Source organism: Cherax quadricarinatus, chromosome 16 (assembly GCF_038502225.1).
Source record: "Cherax quadricarinatus isolate ZL_2023a chromosome 16, ASM3850222v1, whole genome shotgun sequence".
Lineage (NCBI taxonomy): Eukaryota > Metazoa > Arthropoda > Malacostraca > Decapoda > Parastacidae > Cherax > Cherax quadricarinatus.
The window spans coordinates 11,588,120-11,610,961 of NC_091307.1; the positions used below are offsets into that span (position 1 = coordinate 11,588,120).

At 39.1% G+C, this 22,842-nt stretch overlaps 1 protein-coding gene across 9 annotated transcripts in view; it reads right to left on the reverse strand.

Annotated features, from left to right (window-relative positions):
• Positions 1-1,570: 1,570 nt before the first annotated feature.
• The window catches only part of LOC128688843 (uncharacterized), an 87,195-nt gene continuing 65,923 nt past the window's right edge, over positions 1,571-22,842 (reverse strand). For 7 of the 9 annotated variants that reach the window (XM_070085408.1, XM_070085411.1, XM_070085413.1 and 4 more), the window contains exons 4-5: positions 19,190-19,353; positions 1,571-2,837 (exon numbers count right to left, since the gene is read on the reverse strand). In XM_070085408.1, coding sequence (XP_069941509.1) covers positions 2,526-2,837; positions 19,190-19,353 — 476 coding nt within the window. In that variant the 3' untranslated portion in view covers positions 1,571-2,525. Of the gene's footprint in view, positions 2,838-19,189; positions 19,354-21,345; positions 21,377-22,842 lie in introns of those variants that run through there. The other 2 variants (XM_070085416.1, XM_070085415.1) reach the window with 2 other exon arrangements.

Here is a 22,842-nt window from a genome sequence, read left to right on the forward strand (position 1 = left end):
GATGTTTACCAAACGGTTTGTAGAAGTGTCGGAAGAATTACGTTTTCTCTAGCCCGTCACCTGTTACTAGGGATAACTGTAGAAAAATATTCCTTTCGTATGCCTTCACTTTATAGCTATAATTCTGTACTAACTTGTACACAGTGTAAGAGTATTTGTTTCGTGATTTAATTATTATAATAATAATAATAAAAATATTATAAGGTAAAAGTTTCACAAACTCTTACAAATGTACATGAATGAACTAAAACTGGACACGTATTAATACCGTCTATTTCGCCTGACCGAGGGATCGTCCACAACCTGTTCAGTTTGTTTACGCTGTCTGAGCTCGGTGTATCATTAAATGTTGTATATTACGTTAATATACACATTTTCATTAATCCATCCGTGATATTTTTTTTCAAAATTATATAATAAACACGATACATAACATAAATACATAACAACATATGTGTAGAGAACCTAGGATAACCCAAAAAAGTCAGAGTGACTTACTTCCATTGCCTTCACTCAGAGCATCATTTCTTCTCAAAATGATGTTACATGAGAATGGGAGTGTTCTTCTTTATTTATTCTACCGTATCAATGTAGAGACAACCTGTACACAATGTAACTTGTACACAAACCAGACGTGTACACTTCGTTTGTTTACAAAACTTACGTTCGCCTGGTTTGTTTACATAACTCTGCGCCTGTCCTCTCTCATGTACTCATTCTTTTTCTCTCTTATTTATTCGTTTTATCTCATTTACTTACTCCTGACCCTACATTAAGACTACAAATATTTTAAGGTAAGTAATGAGTGAACTGTATATACATTTTATCGCTCTGGGATGCTTAAATATCATAGAATAGTATGTGTGGGTGGGGTGGCCTGGTATGGTAGCCTGGCTGACACCATACATACCACACTTGATTTCTTACAATAAATACTACTTGTCTCACCCTAGATTAAGACAATAGATTAAGACTATAAAGGCACAGATCACTCTTTGATATTCCTCGTGTCCATCTCACGCTATGCAAAAACTCAATGCACATAAAAGGCCCTAAAATCTGGAATTCATTACCTGTAAATATAAAAGAAACACTACCTGTTTATAAATTCAAGTCTCTTCTCAAAGATCACTTACTCACCCAAAACCAAATAAATACTGAATAACTGAACCTTATAAATTGTATATCTTAAATGTTTCTCACAATTATATCACATAAATGTTAAACCTAAAACCCAATCTAACTTTATTATTTTTTAAATACACTACCTAACAGAATACTCCATTCTACTGAATTTATAACAATGCATGCAACCATATGACCTGTCTTTGTAATACTCACTTGTGCTTTATAGTAATCAGTTTACATTAATGTTTTTCACTGATTTCATCATTGCTTAGTTAATCTTAAGTTAATTTTAAGCCAGCCCGTAATGCTATGCATAGTATAAGTGGCTTTGGCATGCTGCTCTTATCTGTATTTTTTTTTGTACCTCTGTAAGTGTGCTCAAATTATAAATAAATAAATAAATAAATAAATAAATATTTTAAGGTAAGTAATGAGTGCACTGTGTGTGTATTGTACTTTTTTATTGTTTTTTGATGCCTGGTTCTATTGCTAACATAATATATGTTAGTGTAAACTTGTTATCTAGTGTTTGTATGCATTTGTAAGTGGAAAAAAAGGGTGTTCCACTTTACGGCGGTTTCCGCTTTACGGCGGTAGCCTGGAACCTAACCCGCCGTATAAGTGGGGCCCTCCTGTATATACAGAATGCAGATCATTGTTCCACAGGACAATAATGAATGCAGTAAGTCTTTTTCACTTTTAGCATAATATTTTACTGATATGTGTATGCAAAAATAAATGACATGACACCATAATCACATCTGTCCATATTTCTTTACCCTTTAGCTGGAGATAACCCACTTAGGACAAGTCTTTGAAAATTCAGACATTGTCCTGTGGATGAGACATGGGAGAGGCCTAAATAAATGTTTTACAAAACATAAACATCACAATCATGCTTACATATTTAATAATTTGCTAATATTTTTTTTAATAATTTGCTAATATTTTTTATAATATACATAATTGAACAAATTGTGCAATAGAATTGTATCACAGATTATGCAGTTTGCCAACAGATCAAGGATTTTTTTGTGATGTTTAATTACATATTATTATACATGCAAAACAACCACTGTGAAAGAGTTGTGAAATTCCAAGCGCTTTCGTGACTACTCACATTGTCAAGGAACTTGACAATGTGAGTAGTCCCGAAAGCGCTTGGAATTTCACTACTCTTTCACAGTGGTTGTTTTGCATATTTTAAAATCACCTGTTTACTGTGATCTTATTGCATATTATTATACATATGAACAAGCTTTGCTGTAAAAGTTATACTGAATTATGTCACAGCTTAATATCACAGCTACATCGTCTCTCTACTCCCATCTGTTGCTGTTGGAAACAGATAAGGTGATATCCAGTCTACTCTGTTCTGCTAGACATATCTCATTTAACTACTCATTTAACTGCACAATGTCTCTTTCATCTCCAGCTGCTGCCACTGGAAAAAGATCAGGTGACATCCAGTCTGTTCCATTCAGCTGCACAATATCTCTCTCCTCTCCAGCTGCTGCTATTGGGAACAGATCAGGTGACATCCAGTCTACTCCATTTGAATGCACTAGGTTTGTTTCCACAGCAAATGATACTGATGACAAACAATGACTTGATGAGAAGCCCTCACCATACTCTTTCACAGTACTGGAAGCACTTCCAACCACTGCTGCTGCTGAAGGATCGTCTGCGATGTATCCAGCCTCGTGTAGCTGTATTAGAAAACTGGATAAATATAAAAAAGTGGATAAATAGTTTAAAGGAAACACCAAAATTAATTTTCACCATAACTTGCATGAGAGTTGCAGTTTGATATTTATTATAAAGATAATTTTAACTAAAGAAGCTTAATACATTAACTCACTTTTGAAAAGGTACAAAGCACAGTTGTGCAATTTTTTTAATCAAAAGAAAAAGGCATTTTGAATGACAGTGATGTTAACTACTTGTCAGTATACTGGTGTCATTGAATGTCTAAATAATTTAACAATAAAACATTAAGGTAACTAAGAGAAATGATCAGTTGAATTCTTTATTCAGCTCTGTTAGTGACCAGTTTAATTTTATTTTACTGTAAAATTGTATTATTATTATTATTATTTTTTTTTAACACACCTGCTGTCTCCCACTGAGGCAGGGTGCCTGAAAAAGAAGAGCTTTTTCTTCTTTTTACATTTAATAATAATAATAATAATAATATGACATTTGGGTGTACATGCCACAAGCCCCTTTATATGCAGAGTATTTTGGGCGAACTTAAGACTAACTTAAGATTAAGGTAATAACAGTATGAGTAATTTTGTACATATAGTCACTTAGGTGAGTGTAATTTTAAATTTAGGAGTTTACAATGAATACAAGAGAAATGAATATGCTATATGACTTTAATAAGTTTGATAGAGAAGAATTACAGGCTTGATTAACCTAAAACAGACAATGGATTGATTAACGTTTGAGAGGATTATACATATTAAGAGCAAGTATATATTGATTATAATGTTTTACCTATGCTCGTGATATTGAGCAAATGCGTGAATAGTTTTTACATATTTATGATGGGCTAGGATAGGTTAGGAAGATAAGGGGTTTTTTAATGGTAATTTTGAAAATGCTGGCTGAGTCAGTGGTTCTGGAGATTTTTGGTAGAGAGTTGCAGATTTTGTTCCCTTTTATGTACATATATTGAATTTTTGAAGAGATTTAGCCAGACATGGGGAATGTCAGAGAGATTTTTGTGCTTAGTATTATGTCTATGGGTCCTGTTGTAACTATCAAGACAGCACTCAGGTCAGATCAGGATTTGTATAAGAATTTATTGTTCTGTAAATGTAGGTTGCACAGTAGTACGAGTGAATGTTTTGCATAGTGAGTAGGTTTAGGTCTTTGAAGAGTTGGGGGGGGGAGTTGTCTAGCAGTGGATTGTATGATCATTCACACCAGCTTTTTGTTGCTGTGGAACTCCAGGCACAAATGGCACAAATAGCATAATAATAATAATAATAATAATAATAATAATAATAATATCTTTATTTACTACAAGTACATGTATGTGGTATACAGGCCTAGCTGACATCAATGACATACTACTATACAGACAGCCACTTGTTATGCTAACATGCTCATGCATGCTTGCTAGCAGTCCAGACCCCTCACACACAAAACCTCCTTTACCCCCTCCCTCCAACCTTTCCTAGACTGACCCCTATCCCGCCTTCCTTCCACTACGCTTTCCAAGTCATTCTATGTCATTCCATCCATGCCGTCTCCTACCAAGGCAGGGTGACTCGAATATGAAAACACAATCACATCATTCACTAAATCACTGTATTTCCAGAAGTTTCCTGACATACCCAACCCTCCTTCTTCAGAGGGAAGGCACTACTATTCCCACCTCCAGAACTTGAGTCCAGCCAACCGGTTTTCTCCTAACTGGCTTTATCCTTTTCATAAAAGCTGCCTTGCTCATATTCCATTCACTCCTATTTAACATGCTCACACAAGCCTTTTGAATGTTCAAGCCCCTAAAACTCAAAGCCTCTTTTTTACCTCCTCCCTTAACCATTTCTGGGACAATGCCTCCTAACTTCCACCCTGAATTTACACCCATTTTGTCCACCTATTCCTCTCCATCCTCTCTACTTTCCCAAACTACTTCAAGAATCCCTCCTCAGCCCTCTGATTTATGTCCTTGGTGACTCCACATTGCCTTTTAATTTCTGCGTTCCTAATTCTTTGCATAATATTCACACCTAACATTGCTCTCAGTATGTCAGTACATAAGCTAGTAATTAATTATAAACTGCAATGTTCCTAAATATTTAAACAAAAGTTGAATTGAAACTGGTTTGTTCCTAGTATAACCTAATGCTATCACAACTGATGTCAACTGTGGTTCAAATGATAACAATGACTAATCAATGTTATCATCAGGTTAAGTGAAATCAGCACTGGCACTCTCCAAGATAACACAGTTGTGGTTTCAAGGTATTCATCAATATGACAAGCTGAAACAAATTAACAAGAGCTTGTAGAGAGTACAGAGTAGCTTTCAGAAATATTAAAATCATACATATTTCAAGAATTTTGAATCCTCCCTAATATTATGAAAAATGAGCAGCTTTTATTGGAAAAAACAATAGCCTTCAAATTTATTCATACTCTTGTCCAGTTGAAGATAAAAGATGATTCTACAGGAAAATATAGGTGTACAGTACGTATGTTTTATATACCTGGAGTTTACCTGGAGTATTACCTGGAGTTTACCTGGAGAGAGTTCCGGGGGTCAACGCCCCCACGGCCCGGTCTGTGACCAGGCCTCCTGGTGGATCAGAGCCTGATCAACCAGGCTGTTGCTGCTGGCTGCACGCAAACCAACGTACGAGCCACAGCCCGGCTGGTCAGGAACCGACTTTAGGTGCTTGTCCAGTGCCAGCTTGAAGACTGCCAGGGGTCTGTTGGTAATCCCCCTTATGTATGCTGGGAGGCAGTTGAACAGTCTCGGGCCCCTGACACTTATTGTATGGTCTCTTAACGTGCTAGTGACACCCCTGCTTTTCACTGGGGGGATGTTGCATCGTCTGCCAAGTCTTTTGTTTTCGTATTGAGTGATTTTCATGTGCAAGTTCGGTACTAGTCCCTCTACGATTTTCCAGGTGTATATAATCATGTAACTCTCCTGCCTGCATTCCAGGGAATACAGGTTTAGGAACCTCAAGCGCTCCCAGTAATTGAGGTATTTTATCTCCGTTATGCGCGCCGTGAAGGTTCTCTGTACATTTTCTAGGTCAGCAATTTCACCTGCCTTGAAAGGTGCTGTTAGTGTGCAGCAATATTCCAGCCTAGATAGAACAAGTGACCTGAAGAGTGTCATCATGGGCTTGGCCTCCCTAGTTTTGAAGGTTCTCATTATCCATCCTGTCATTTTTCTAGCAGATGCGATTGATACAATGTTATGGTCCTTGAAGGTGAGATCCTCCGACATGATCACTCCCAGGTCTTTGACGTTGGTGTTTCGCTCTATTTTGTGGCCAGAATTTGTTTTGTACTCTGATGAAGATTTAATTTCCTCGTGTTTACCATATCTGAGTAATTGAAATTTCTCATTGTTGAACTTCATATTGTTTTCTGCAGCCCACTGAAAGATTTGGTTGATGTCCGCCTGGAGCCTTGCAGTGTTTGCAATGGAAGACACTGTCATGCAGATTCGGGTGTCATCTGCAAAGGAAGACACGGTGCTGTTTACCTGGAGTTTACCTGGAGAGAGTTTCGGGGGTCAACGCCCCCGCGGCCCGGTCTGTGACCAGGCCTCCTGGTGGATCAGCGCCTGATCAACCAGGCTGTTGCTGCTGGCTGCACGCAAACCAACGTACGAGCCACAGCCCGGCTGATCAGGAACTGACTTTAGGTGCTTGTCCAGTGCCAGCTTGAAGACTGCCAGGGGTCTGTTGGTAATCCCCCTTATGTGTGCTGGGAGGCAGTTGAACAGTCTCGGGCCCCTGACACTTATTGTATGGTCTCTTAGCGTGCTAGTGACACCCCTGCTTTTCATTGGGGGGATGGTGCATCGTCTGCCAAGTCTTTTGCTTTCGTAGTGAGTGATTTTCGTGTGCAAGTTCGGTACTAGTCCCTCTAGGATTTTCCAGGTGTATATAATCATGTATCTCTCCCTCCTGCGTTCCAGGGAATACAGGTTTAGAAACCTCAAGCGCTCCCAGTAATTGAGGTGTTTTATCTCCGTTATGCGCGCCGTGAAAGTTCTCTGTACATTTTCTAGGTCGGCAATTTCACCTGCCTTGAAAGGTGCTGTTAGAGTGCAGCAATATTCCAGCCTAGATAGAACAAGTGACCTGAAGAGTGTCTGTGGCTGACATCCTTGTCTATGTCGGATATGAAGATGAGGAACAAGATGGGAGCGAGTACTGTGCCTTGTGGAACAGAGCTTTTCACCGTAGCTGCCTCGGACTTTACTCTGTTGACGACTACTCTCTGTGTTCTGTTAGTGAGGAAATTATAGATCCATCGACCAACTTTTCCTGTTATTCCTTTAGCACGCATTTTGTGCGCTATTACGCCATGGTCACACTTGTCGAAGGCTTTTGCAAAGTCTGTATATATTACATCTGCATTCTTTTTGTCTTCTAGTGCATTTAGGACCTTGTCGTAGTGATCCAATAGTTGAGACAGACAGGAGCAACCTGTTCTAAACCCATGTTGCCCTGGGTTGTGTAACTGATGGGTTTCTAGATGGGTGGTGATCTTGCTTCTTAGGACCCTTTCAAAGATTTTTATGATATGGGATGTTAGTGCTATCGGTCTGTAGTTCTTTGCTGTTGCTTTACTGCCCCCTTTGTGGAGTGGGGCTATGTCTGTTGCTTTTAGTAACTGTGGGACGACCCCCGTGTCCATGCTCCCTCTCCATAGGATGGAAAAGGCTCGTGATAGGGGCTTCTTGCAGTTCTTGATGAACACGGAGTTCCATGAGTCTGGCCCTGGGGCAGAGTGCATGGGCATGTCATTTATCGCCTGTTCGAAGTCATTTGGAGTCAGGATAACATCGGATAGGCTTGTGTTAACCAAAACCCTGTATTAGTTATATTGATTGTAAAATATATGATACTCATTTTATGCATAATGAGGCATTCAGAATTTTGTGAAACCTTCTTTGGCTCTTATAACACATGACTAATATTAAGCAACTCCATGTAAGAGCTCTGCACCTCCTTCTTATTTTGTGGTTCATGCTCATGGCTTCTTTTAAGCTAGTATCATACATTTTATATATGAGCATTATCTGAAGAATGTGAGGCAACTCAAGAACATTAATTTTGTGTTCACTTAACCATTTACTTATATGTAATTCTTGCCTTAGGTCATTACTGCTGAAAAGTCCATCCATGACAAAGCTTAAGCAAGACAAAGGGTTCAGGTTTTTACCTAATATCTCCAGGAATGTTTTGGAATCTTAACATCTCTCAATTCTAAGAAGGGCATCAGAACCAGAGAGTGAATAGCTCCATGCTTTACAATCTAGGTGTTTTACACTGCATGTCTATTTTGCTTAGGAGATGCTTTTATTCTCTTGGTCATGAAGTCTGACAGAATCTAGTGGATGATGGATATTATCCCTTTGAGGGTCCAGAGACCCAATCTCAGAGTGACACCCAGGGTCCAATAATTTAAAAAAAAAAAATTATTTTTTTTAATGAAATGGTAGAGAATCTTTTTCTGAAGGTAATAAAACAAAAAGTACAAAATTTGACGGAAAACTGACGAAATTACGCTCTCATGAATTTTGCTGCATCAGCAATATTTACGCATCAGCGATTTTGCCGACTTTGACTCCCATTTTAGGCCCATTACATATATTATTCCAGTTGACCAAATTCTTAGCTATTTTGCTAGTATTACTTCTATTTTGTCGACTAAGCGCATAAAATCGCACAGTCAACTGTTTCAACCACCCAATAAAGTGACTGTAAATTGGTAATTTCGTCAACTTAACACAAAGTTCAAAATATTCAAATTTCAAAATAGAGCCCAGAATAAACAATGCAGGCATTCCTGGCACTAAACTAACATTTCCTCTGTTTATTAGTTATGTTTTATTCACATAACCAATTTTTATTCACACCAAAAAATAGAAGATTTACTATTATGCAACATTGTAATAATTGTATAAGTAATATCAGCACATTCGTGAATGTATATTAGACTCACTAGTTGATGTGTATTAGATGCATGACATCGTTTGTTTGTTCTTGAACATCGGCAAAAAATTTAACATTTCCGGTAATTTGAGCTCAGTTTCAAGCCATTTCCGGTACAAAAACCAATCAAGATCATCTCTATTTCTGTAATATATCTTCCATTCTATCAAATGAGACCATGAAATCGTGAATACAACCATAAAAAAATGTACAAAAAACACCGCAAAGTCGATGTTTTAATCCAAAAATACAGTTGTAACTTTTTTTTCTCATTATGCACTGCATGCTGCAGAATTTGTTTTATATGGTGCACACTTACCACATAGATGCATTCTCTCATATCCAGGCCTAAATTTACCGCTCATAACTTATCTGAGTGGTGTAGAACTACGGCCTGGACCCTGCCTTCAGAGTCGTAGAACTACGGGACAAACCCTCAAAGGGTTAAAATACGCCAGGATATTTTTGCTTAGAAAATAGCAATCTGTCAAGACTGCAAACAGACGTTAAAGAGAAATGACAACCTGAAGGCTACCGAAAGTGTCTACAACTTCTCCTCACTTAACAACAGAGCTCAGTTCCTAAGACCGCGTCGTTAACCCTTTAACTGTCGCAACCCCCAATCCTGAGGTGTCTCCTGGTGTCACAAAATTTCAAAAAAAAAAAAAAAAAAAAAATTATTTTTTCTTATGAAATGATAGAGAATCTTTTCCCGATTGTAAAGACACCAAAAAAAACGAAATTTGATGGAAAACTGACGGAATTACGCTCTCGCGAAGTTAGCAACCTCAGCGATATTTACAAATCGGCGATTTCGCCCACTTTGAGCCCTATTTTCGGCTAATTCCATTATTCCAGTCAACCAAACTCATAGCTATTTCTTCAGAACTCCATTTTTTCCATCGATTGAGTACAAGAAACTGCCCATTTACCGATTTCAACTACCCAATAACATGGTCAGAAATTTGCAATTTGGCCAATTTCATGAAAATTAAAAAATATGACAATTTCAAAATAAGGACCAGAATGAACAATGCAGACATTCCTGGCTCTAAAATAACATTTTCTTTGTTCATCAGTCATGTCTCCAGGCCCCTGTGATATTACTCTTGCTTTTTATTTTGAAATTTTATTCAAACAAAAAATAGAAGATTTATTGTTATGCAGACTATTGCAATACTGTAATAATTGTAAAAATTACATCAACCCATTCATGACTACATATTAGAATGGCTATTTGGTAGCCAGGTAGTAGGTTGGTAGACAGCAACCACCCAGGGAAGTACTACCGTCCTGCCAGATGACTGTGAAACAAAAACCTGTAACTGTTTTGCATGATGGTAGGATTGCTGGTTTCTTTTTCTGTCTCATAAACACGCTAAGATAACAGGGATATCTTGCTACTCCTACTTACACTTTGGTCACACTTCACAGACACGCACATGCATATATATATATACATACATCTAGGTTTTTCTCCTTTTTCTAAATAGCTCTTGTTCTTTTTTATTTCTTCTATTGTCCATGGGGAAGTGGAAAAGAATCTTTCCTCCGTAAGCCATGCGTGTCGTATGAGGCGACTAAAATGCCGGGAGCAATGGGCTAGTAACCCCTTCTCCTGTATACAATTACTAAAAAAGAGAAGAAGAAAAACTTTATAAAACTGGGTTGCTTAAATGTGCGTGGATGTAGTGCGGATGACAAGAAACAGATGATTGCTGATGTTATGAATGAAAAGAAGTTGGATGTCCTGGCCCTAAGCGAAACAAAGCTGAAGGGGGTAGGAGAGTTTCAGTGGGGGGAAATAAATGGGATTAAATCTGGAGTATCTGAGAGAGTTAGAGCAAAGGAAGGGGTAGCAGTACTGTTAAATGATCAGTTATGGAAGGAGAAAAGAGAATATGAATGTGTAAATTCAAGAATTATGTGGATTAAAGTAAAGGTTGGATGCGAGAAGTGGGTCATAATAAGCGTGTATGCACCTGGAGAAGAGAGGAATGCAGAGGAGAGAGAGAGATTTTGGGAGATGTTAAGTGAATGTATAGGAGCCTTTGAACCAAGTGAGAGAGTAATTGTGGTAGGGGACTTGAATGCTAAAGTAGGAGAAACTTTTAGAGAGGGTGTGGTAGGTAAGTTTGGGGTGCCAGGTGTAAATGATAATGGGAGCCCTTTGATTGAACTTTGTATAGAAAGGGGTTTAGTTATAGGTAATACATATTTTAAGAAAAAGAGGATAAATAAGTATACACGATATGATGTAGGGCGAAATGACAGTAGTTTGTTGGATTATGTATTGGTAGATAAAAGACTGTTGAGTAGACTTCAGGATGTACATGTTTATAGAGGGGCCACAGATATATCAGATCACTTTCTAGTTGTAGCTACACTGAGAGTAAAAGGTAGATGGGATACAAGGAGAATAGAAGCATCAGGGAAGAGAGAGGTGAAGGTTTATAAACTAAAAGAGGAGGCAGTTAGGGTAAGATATAAACAGCTATTGGAGGATAGATGGGCTAATGAGAGCATAGGCAATGGGGTCGAAGAGGTATGGGGTAGGTTTAAAAATGTAGTGTTAGAGTGTTCAGCAGAAGTTTGTGGTTACAGGAAAGTGGGTGCAGGAGGGAAGAGGAGCGATTGGTGGAATGATGATGTAAAGAGAGTAGTAAGGGAGAAAAAGTTAGCATATGAGAAGTTTTTACAAAGTAGAAGTGATGCAAGGAGGGAAGAGTATATGGAGAAAAAGAGAGAAGTTAAGAGAGTGGTGAAGCAATGTAAAAAGAGAGCAAATGAGAGAGTGGGTGAGATGTTATCAACAAATTTTGTTGAAAATAAGAAAAAGTTTTGGAGTGAGATTAACAAGTTAAGAAAGCCTAGAGAACAAATGGATTTGTCAGTTAAAAATAGGAGAGGAGAGTTATTAAATGGAGAGGTAGAGGTATTGGGAAGATGGAAGGAATATTTTGAGGAATTGTTAAATGTTGATGAAGATAGGGAAGCTGTGATTTCGTGTATAGGGCAAGGAGGAATAACATCTTGTAGGAGTGAGGAAGAGCCAGTTGTGAGTGTGGGGGAAGTTCGTGAGGCAGTAGGTAAAATGAAAGGGGGTAAGGCAGCCGGGATTGATGGGATAAAGATAGAAATGTTAAAAGCAGGTGGGGATATAGTTTTGGAGTGGTTGGTGCAATTATTTAATAAATGTATGGAAGAGGGTAAGGTACCTAGGGATTGGCAGAGAGCATGCATAGTTCCTTTGTATAAAGGCAAAGGGGATAAAAGAGAGTGCAAAAATTATAGGGGGATAAGTCTGTTGAGTGTACCTGGTAAAGTGTATGGTAGAGTTATAATTGAAAGAATTAAGAGTAAGACGGAGAATAGGATAGCAGATGAACAAGGAGGCTTTAGGAAAGGTAGGGGGTGTGTGGACCAGGTGTTTACAGTGAAACATATAAGTGAACAGTATTTAGATAAGGCTAAAGAGGTCTTTGTGGCATTTATGGATTTGGAAAAGGCGTATGACAGGGTGGATAGGGGGGCAATGTGGCAGATGTTGCAAGTGTATGGTGTAGGAGGTAGGTTACTGAAAGCAGTGAAGAGTTTTTACGAGGATAGTGAGGCTCAAGTTAGAGTATGTAGGAAAGAGGGAAATTTTTTCCCAGTAAAAGTAGGCCTTAGACAAGGATGTGTGATGTCACCGTGGTTGTTTAATATATTTATAGATGGGGTTGTAAGAGAAGTAAATGCGAGGGTCTTGGCAAGAGGCGTGGAGTTAAAAGATAAAGAATCACACACAAAGTGGGAGTTGTCACAGCTGCTCTTTGCCGATGACACTGTGCTCTTGGGAGATTCTGAAGAGAAGTTGCAGAGATTGGTGGATGAATTTGGTAGGGTGTGCAAAAGAAGAAAATTAAAGGTGAATACAGGAAAGAGTAAGGTTATGAGGATAACAAAAAGATTAGGTGATGAAAGATTGAATATCAGATTGGAGGGAGAGAGTATGGAGGAGGTGAACGTATTCAGATATTTGGGAGTGGACGTGTCAGCGGATGGGTCTATGAAAGATGAGGTGAATCATAGAATTGATGAGGGAAAAAGAGTGAGTGGTGCACTTAGGAGTCTGTGGAGACAAAGAACTTTGTCCTTGGAGGCAAAGAGGGGAATGTATGAGAGTATAGTTTTACCAACGCTCTTATATGGGTGTGAAGCGTGGGTGATGAATGTTGCAGCGAGGAGAAGGCTGGAGGCAGTGGAGATGTCATGTCTGAGGGCAATGTGTGGTGTGAATATAATGCAGAGAATTCGTAGTTTGGAAGTTAGGAGGAGGTGCGGGATTACCAAAACTGTTGTCCAGAGGGCTGAGGAAGGGTTGTTGAGGTGGTTCGGACATGTAGAGAGAATGGAGCGAAACAGAATGACTTCAAGAGTGTATCAGTCTGTAGTGGAAGGAAGGCGGGGTAGGGGTCGGCCTAGGAAGGGTTGGAGGGAGGGGGTAAAGGAGGTTTTGTGTGCGAGGGGCTTGGACTTCCAGCAGGCATGCGTGAGCGTGTTTGATAGGAGTGAATGGAGACAAATGGTTTTTAATACTTGACGTGCTGTTGGAGTGTGAGCAAAGTAACATTTATGAAGGGATTCAGGGAAACCGGCAGGCCGGACTTGAGTCCTGGAGATGGGAAGTACAGTGCCTGCACTCTGAAGGAGGGGTGTTAATGTTGCAGTTTAAAAACTGTAGTGTAAAGCACCCTTCTGGCAAGACAGTGATGGAGTGAATGATGGTGAAAGTTTTTCTTTTTCGGGCCACCCTGCCTTGGTGGGAATCGGCCGGTGTGATAATAATAAAAAAAAATTTGGACATTTATTGGACAATGACATCATTTGTTTACTTTTGAACATTGGCAAAAATCAAACATTTCCCGTACTTTGTGTTCCATTTCCAGGTTCTTTTTATAGTAAAATTAATCAAAATCATCTCTATTTCTATAATATAGTTTCCATTCTATCAAATGAGACCAAGAAAACGAGAATACAACCACAAATACTATACGAAAATAGACCACAAAGTCGGCATTTTAATTAAAAAAAAACGGTCGGAGTTTTTTTTTTCTCATTATGCACTGCGTGCTCCAGGATTTTTTTTATATGGTGCACACTGACCACACAGACCCATTCTTTCACATGTGGGTCTACCAGCTTTCTCCTGCCTGATTTGAAGCCGCTACAATTTATGAGTATATATACGTCAAACACGGTACCTCGTAAACGTATATATACGGCCGTGACAGTCAAAGGGTTAAACGAATTCGTCGCTAAGTGAGGAGTATACTATAATGGTAGTGAGTTTCTCAAAACCATCTTTGATATTGTTTTAATGTCACCTTTGCATCGTTTAGTATAACATTTCTGGTATATTTTTAAATGTTTATACAGTAGTGTACTGTATACTGAAATACAGTGGACCCCTGGTTATCGGCTGCAATCCGTTCCAGAAGGTCGGCCGATAACCAAAATGGCCGATAACCGAATTAATATTTCCCGTATGAATTAATGGAAATACAATTAATCTGTTCAAAACAAAAATATTCACAAAAAATTTTTTTTTAACAATTATGTATTACATACCTTTATTAAAGACTAATGCTGGTTTCTGGAAAATAGGGAGGAGGAAAGAGGGAGGAGTTAGTGTTTGGAAGGGAAATCCCCCTCCATAAAGAATTTAGGTAGCAAAACCTTCTCTGGGGTTACTTCCCTTCTCTGTCTTTTATTGCCACTAGGACCAGCTTGAGAGTCACTGGACCCCTGTCTCACAAAATAACTGTCCAGAGTGCTCTGTTTCTGGCATCTCTCTTTAAGATTTCCCTGAAGTGGGACAGAGTTTTGTCACTAAACATGTTGCAGATATGTCTTGTTTCAGCTTGATCAGGGTGGTTTTTCTCTACAAAAGCTTGCACCCTAGTCCACATTGCACAAACCTCTTTAATCACTGAAGAAGGCACCTCCTTCACTCTCTCTTCCTCCTCCTCTGAAGCAAGTTCCTCAGCTGCAGTCTGTTGCTGTTGAAGTTAAAGCTCTGCAGCTCTTCAGTGGTAAGCTCTTCCCTGTGGTCCTCCACCAACTTTTCCACATCCTCGCCACTCACCTCCAACCCCATGGACTTCCCCAGTGCCACAATAGAGTCCACAGGGTTGTCAGGGTCAGCCCCAAACCCTTCAAAATCCCTCTCTTGGACACAATCTGGCCACAGTTTTCTCCAAGCAGAGTTCAAAGTCCTGTTAGTCACTCCCACCCAAGCCTTACCTATAAAGCTTATGCAATGGAGGATAGTGAAGTGATTCCTCCAGAACTGTCTTAGAGTCAACCGAGTGTCCGAGGTCACTTCAAAGCACTTTTGAAACACTGCTTTTGTGTAGCGTTTTTTGAAGTTAGAAATGACCTGCTGGTCCATGGGCTAAAGGAGAGGAGTGGTGTTAGGAGGCAAGAACTTCAATGTGATGAAACTGAAGTCCCTAAACACTTGGTCTTGCAAGTCTGGAGGATGTGCAGGAGCATTGTCCATTACCAGGAGGCACTTGAGTGACGATTTCTTTTCCAGGAGGTGTTTTTTCACACTTGGGTCAAACACATCATTAACCCTTTCAGGGTTGCCAGGCCCTCTCCAAGACTTGTTCTCGGTCGCCAAATTTTCAAAAAAAAAAAAAAAAAAAAAAAAAAAAAAAAAAAAAAAAAAAAAAAAAAAATTCTTGTAAAAAGATAGAGAATCTTTTCCCGATCATAATGACACCAAAAGTATGAGATTTGATGGAAAACTTATGGAATTATGTGCTCGCGAAGCTAGCGGTCTCGACGATGTTTACACATCGGAGATTTTGCCCACTTTGAGCCCTATTTTCGGCCAATTCCAGTGTACTAGTAGACAAAAATCATAACTATTTTGCTACAACTCCATTTTTCTATTGAATGAGTACAAGAAACCTCCCATTTACCGATTTCAACTATCCAATAAAGTGGTCAGAATTTAGCAATTTTGCCAATTTCACACAAATTTCAAAAGATGCCAATTTCCAAATAGGGTCCAGAATAAACAAGAAAGACATTCCTGGCACTAAAATAACATTTCCTCTGTTCATCAGTCACGTTCCCATGCCCCTCTTACATTCTTTTGCTTTCCACTTTGAATTTTTATTCTCAAAAAATAGAAGATTTACTGTTATGCAGACTACTGCACTAAGTGTAGAAATGGTATAAATAATATCAGCGCACTTGTGAAAGAATATCAGACTCACCAGTTGATGTGTACTGGACGCATAGCATGATTATGCACTCGCGAAATTAGCGGTCTCGACGATGTTTACGCATCGGCGATTTTGCCCACTTTGAGCCCTATTTTCGGCCAATTCCCGTGTACTAGTCGACAAAAATCATAACTATTTCGCTAGAACTCCATTTTTCTACTGAATGAGTACAAGAAACCTCCCATTTACTGATTTCAACTATCCAATAAAGTGGTCAGAATTTAGCAATTTTGCCAATTTCACACAAATTTCAAAAGATGCCAATTTCCGAATAGGGTCCAGAATAAACAAGAAAGACATTCCTGGCACTAAAATAACACTTCCTCTGTTCATTAGTCACGTTCCCCATGCCCCTCTTACATTCTTTTGCTTTCCACTTTGAATTTGTATTCTCAAAAAATAGAAGATTTACTGTTATGCAGACTACTGCACTAGTGTAGAAATGGTATAAATAATATCAGCGCACTTGTGAAAGAATATTAGACTCACCAGTTGATGTGTATTGGACGCTTGGCATGATTTGTTTACTCTTGAACTTTGGTAAAAATCGAACATTTCTGCTACTTTGAGCTCAATTTCAAGGTACTTTTCATTTTAAAACCAGTCAAAATCATCTCAATTTCTCTAATATGTTTTCCATTCTATAAAATAAGACCAGGAAAACTAGAATACAACAACAAATACCATAAGAAAATACAGTGCAAAGTCGCTGTTTTAATCCAAAAACACAAAGTTTTTTTTCTCCTTACCCACTGTGTGCTGCAGCATTTTTTTTATACTGCGCACACTGACCACATAGACCCATTCTTTCATATGTAGGCCTACCAGCTTTCTCTCACTAGATTTGAGGGCACTAGAATTTAGGCGTACTAGTACAAACGTCAAAAACCCTGGTGCGTAAGCCGTACTAATACGTCCGAAACCCTGAAAGGGTTAACCCACTCTTTGAAAATTTGCCTTGTGACCCATGCCTTATGATTAGCTTTCCACAACACACAATCTATCCTTCATGACATTGTTTTTCTTGAACACACTGGGATTTTTTGAGTGATACATGAGTAAAGGCTTTACTTTGAAATCCCCACTAGCATTACCATACAACAAAAGAGTAAGCCTATCTTTCATAGGCTTGTGTTCTGGCAGTGCCTTTTCCTCCTGGGTAATGTAGATTCTGTTTTGCATTTTCTTCCAAAACAGGCCTGTTTCATCACAATTGAACACTTGTTGGGGTTCGAATCCTTCAGCCTTTACACAGTCCTGGAATTCGTGAACATACTTTTCAGCTGCACATTTGTCAGAACTTGCAGCCTCACCATGCCTTACAACACTGTGTATGCCACTTAGCTTCTTAAATCTATCAAACCATCCTTTGCTGGCCCTAAATTCACAACTGCAGCACTTATTCCAGGCATTTTCTTTGCAAGATCCTCATGCAACTCCTTTGCCTTCTCACAAATAGTAGACTTCACAACACTGTCTCCCACTAATTCTTTTTCCTTAGTCCACAATAATAATAACTTTTCCATCTCTTCCATTATTGGTGGCCTTTGTTTAGTTAGAAAAGTTACTCCTTTTGCAACATTAGCATCTTTGATTTGTTCTTTCTTTGCCAGGATGGATGTAATTGTTGATTTATTCTTGCTGTACATCCTGGCAAGTTCCACCACCTTCATACCACTCTCAAACTCTTCTATCACTTCACACTTAAATTCCATGGTGTTTCTTACTTTCTTTACCACAGGAACTTTACTAGGAACTTTCTTTGGAGCCCTGGTTACTTATTTCACAGTTGCACTGCAAGAAAAACCACTAAAAACAATGGTAAACAAGCAAACATGTTTGGATGTATGAGCAGAAGCTTCCTCAGCCACCGAGAGACAAAGCCAAGCTGAAACGCAAGCTGCCCCAGCCGGCGGATGGACGCGTCCAAAACGGCCGATAACCGAGCGAACGGCCGATAACCGGGCACCAAAAAACCTGCCGATAACCGAGTTGGCCGATAACCAAACCGGCCAATAACCAGGGGTCCACTGTAAACAGAATAGAGAAAATCAGCTCTAGTATACATTATTTAGGCATGAATGCTGGTCAGAGAGCCTGTCATAAGTCAGAGGCATCAGTAAATGAGTACGTCGCTAAGTGAGGAGGAGAGGCTGTATTTACTGTTATCAGAGCCAAAAGTGACTTTGCAGAATACTGATTACTAGGAATGAATAAATATGAACAATATGCATTTCACAATATAAGTAACAACTTTTACCAGACATGCTACAGTACAGCCTCTCCTCACTTAGCGACGTACTCATTTACCGATGACTCAGACTTACGACAGGCTCTCTGACCAGTACAGTGGACCCCCGCATAACGATTACCTCCAAATGCGACCAATTATGTAAGTGTATTTATGTAAGTGCGTTTGTACGTGTATGTTTGGGGGTCTGAAATGGACTAATCTACTTCACAATATTTCTTATGGGAACAAATTCGGTCAGTACTGGCACCTGAACATACTTCTGGAGTGAAAAAATATCGTTAACCGGGGGTCCACTGTATTCATACCTAAATATGTTAGAACTGATTTCCTCTAATCTGCTTATTACAATATACAGTACACTACCGTATGAACATTTAAAAATATACCAGAAATGCTATAAATGGTGCAAAGGTGACATTAAAACAATATCAAAGATGGGTGACATAAACCCACTACCATTATAGCATGCTCCTCACTTACCGATAAGGTATTAGGAACGGAACTCTGTCGTAAAGTGAGGAGAGGTTGTATTAACAAATAACACACTGGTGGTTGTTGATGTTTTTCTATTTCTACTGAAAGAGTGTGAATGCAGTACTATGTATATACATACTGTGTTTGGAGACTACTGTAACTGATTATTTTATTTTTGCCACACAATATTTACTGATGAGCTGTCTAACTAGTGACTGTAATTATATTATTACACTATGCAAACCACTATGATGATAATTTTTCCAAATAATACATACAGCTTAATACAATGATAAATTACAGCATAATACAATGAGTCTGTATGAGCAGGTATGCCTGTTACTGACCAGACTGTCCACAGCATCATCAGGAACATTATGCTTGTGACACCACTGGAGCAGAAGTGCATACCCGGCACAGGGGTCCTGTGGCTTCTTCCCACCTATCCACACACCTTCAATTGCCCACAGTTGATCATTATGTTTCTTCAGTCTGCACTTTACATTCATACCTGCAATGTACAAATAGCATTTGTGAGCTATTTATGCAGAGGCATCGCAAGGGTTGGTGTCACCCGGGGTGGAATCTTTGGTGTCACCCCCATGAAATCCAAGGGCGGGGGGAAAGGGGAGTAAACTCCAGTTACATCATTGCTGCATGCCCAGTGACTAATGTTTAGCAATGAGAATGTTTAAAGGCCATAAACCAAACTTTATTAATGATAAAATAAATAATCGTAGTAATATTGAGGAAACATAAGCTCAAATACCACTTTGAGTATAGGCAACAAATCATACATTTATTCATCTTCAACAACAAAAACAAAAAACTTGAAAAATAAAGAAAAAAACTAGTTCCAATTTAACCTTGAGTACAGGTAACATCTCATAGAATTTGATATTTCATTTCCTTGCCTTCAATCCTGCAAAAACATCTATCACATCATCAAAATCAATGATTTTTCCTATATAGGCCTATTTGTACTCTATAATCCTATAATAGGCTATATAGAAACGAAGAATTTTTCTCATAGATTGCTGCAGCATGGTTTTGGTCATTAGTGTAACCTTCTTTAGAGGCTCTATGGTGTCACCCCCTAAATGGTGTCACCTGGGGTGGCCTGCCCTCCCTTACGATGCTCCTGCATTTATGCAATAAAATTACAGAATACAAAGAGCACTGCTGAACCATAATACTGATATACCTGGAGAGGGTTTCGGGGGTCAACGCCCCCATGGCCCAGTCTGAGACCAGGCCTCGTGGTGGATCAGGGTCTGGTCAACCAGGTTGTTACTGTTGGCTGCACGCAAACTGACTTATGAACCAAAGCCCGGCTGGTCAGGTACTGATTTTAGAAGCCTGTCCAGCACCTTCTTGAAGACAGCCAGGGAACTACTGGTAGTCCCCCTTATGTATGCTGAGAGGCAGTTGAACAGTCTTGGGCCCCTGACATTTATTGTGTTTTCTCTCAGTGTACTTATGGTGCCCCTGCTTTTCATTGGGGGAGTGAGTTTCATGTGCAAGTTGGTATCAATCCCTCTAGGATTTTCCAAGTGTATATTATCATGTATCTTTCACGCCTGCATTCCAGGGAATACAAATTAAGGGACTTCAACCGTTCCCAGTAATTTAGGTACTTTGTTGTACTTATGTGTGCCATGAAAGTTCTTTGTACATTCTCCAAGTCAGCAATTTCGCCTGCCTTGAAGGGGGCAGTTAGTGTACAGTAGTATTCCAGCCTAGAGAGAACAAGCAATTTGAAGAGAATCATCATGGGCTTGGCATCCCTAGTTTTGAAGGCTCTCATTATCCATCCTATCATTTTTCTAGCAGATGTAGTAGATACGGTGCTGTGGTCTTTGAAGGTGAGAAACTCTGACATTATCACTCCCAGGTCCTTCACATTACTTTTTTGCTCTATTGTATGGTTAGAATTTGTTGGTTAGAATTTGTTAGTTTTAATTTCCTCAAGTTTTCTATATCTGAGTAGTTGAAATTTCTCTTCATTGAATTTCATATTGTTTTGAGTGGCCCATTTGAAGATTTGGTTGATGCCCACTTGGAGTCTTGTGGTGTCTTCAATGGAGGACACTGTCATGGCAATTCGGGTGTCATCTGCAAAGGAAGACATGGAGCTATGGCTTACATTTCTGTCTATGTCAGATATGAGGATGTGAAACATCTCTGTCTATGTCAGATATGAGGATGTAAAGCATCTCTCAGGAACCATCAAAATCAGTCACTGATCAGCAACAATAAACAAAAGATTATAAAAATAAATAAGAGAGAATACCCACTGGTTCTTTGTGAGGCTGTTCCAATTTATACCTAACTCCAGTTAGCCCTCACATTCCCAAGAAATGGAATGTAACATAAAAGTGTTATATGATGTGAAGAACATGCGGGACAAAAGAATTATGATCCAGACAACACCAAAGTTGACCACCTAAATCTGTTTTTATTACTGTACTATGCATGTAAAAATTACTACAGTATAACTTACCGCTCATTCTGTTAGTCATTCCTTGAAACACCTGAAAAATGTTGGGAAGATTAATGAGAGTCCACTGGGCTAATGCACTTTCACCAGAAAACTTTATGTTATGAAGTCTCACACCTTTCAGAACTAAATTTGCATTGTTGTGAAGGCTCTCTTCCCTTCTCAAACACAATTTTCTAGTAAGATATAGCTTATGTCTTATTATCTTTGACCTAAAAGGAGCTCTTTTTTGGATTTTTTCCTCAAACTAAGCACTAAGTAACTTTTTGTCATATTTAGCTGTAATGACTTTGAAACTGACAAGGAACACTTAGCAGAATTAAAGGCCATATTTATAAACTATATATGCACCTGGAGAAGAGAGAAGTGTAAAGAGAGAGAGAGAGAGAGAGAGAGAGATTTTGGGAAATGCTGAGTGAATGCATTGGGAGTTTTGAACCAAGTGTGAGAGTACTTGTGGTTGGGGATTTCAATGCTAAAGTGGGTAAAAATGTTGTGGGGGGAATAGTAGGTACATTTGGGGTGCAAGGGGTAAATGAAAATGGGGAGCCTTTAATTGAACTATGTGTAGAAAGAGGTTTGGTAATAAGTAATACATATTTTATGAAAAAGAGGATAAATAAATATACAAGGTATGATATAGCACGTAATGAAAGTAGTTTGTTAGATTATGTATTGGTGGATAAAAGGTTGATGGGTAGGCTCCAGGATGTACATGTTTATAGAGGGGCAACTGATATATCAGATCATTATTTAGATGTAGCTACAGTCCAAGTAAGAGGTAGATGGGACGAGGAAAATGGCAACAAGTAAGAGAGAGGTGAAAGTGTATAAACTAAGGAAAGAGGAAGTTTAGGTGAGATATAAGCAACTATTGACAGAAAGGTGGGCTAGTGCAAGTATGAGTAGTGGGGAAGGAAGGGGGGGTTGAAGTGGGTTGGAATAGTTTTAAAAATGCAGTATTAGAATGTGGGGCAGAAGTCTATGGTTATAGGAGGGTGGGTGCAGGAGGAAAGAGGAGTGATTGGTGGAATGATGAAGTAAAGGGTGTGATAAAAGAGAAAAAGGTAGCTTATGAGAGGTTTTTACAAAGCAGAAGTGTTATAAGAAAAGCAGAGCATATGGAGAGTAAAAGAAAAGTGAAAAGAGTGGTGAGAGTATGCAAAAGGAGAGCAGATGATAGAGTGGGAGAGGCACTGTCAAGAAATTTTAATGAAAATAAGAAAAACTTTTTGGAGTTAAATAAGTTAAGAAAGCCTAGGGAACGACTGGATTTGTCGGTTAAAAACAGAGTAGGGGAGTTAGTAGAGGGGGAGATGGAAGTATTGGGTAGATGGCGGGAATATTTTGAGGAACTTTTAAATGTCGATGAAGAATGGGAGGCGGTAATTTCATACACTGGCCAGGGAGGTATACCATCTTTTAGGAGTGAAGAAAAGCAGGATGTGAGTGTGGGGGAGGTGCATGAGGCATTACGTAGAATGAAAGGGGGTAAAGCAG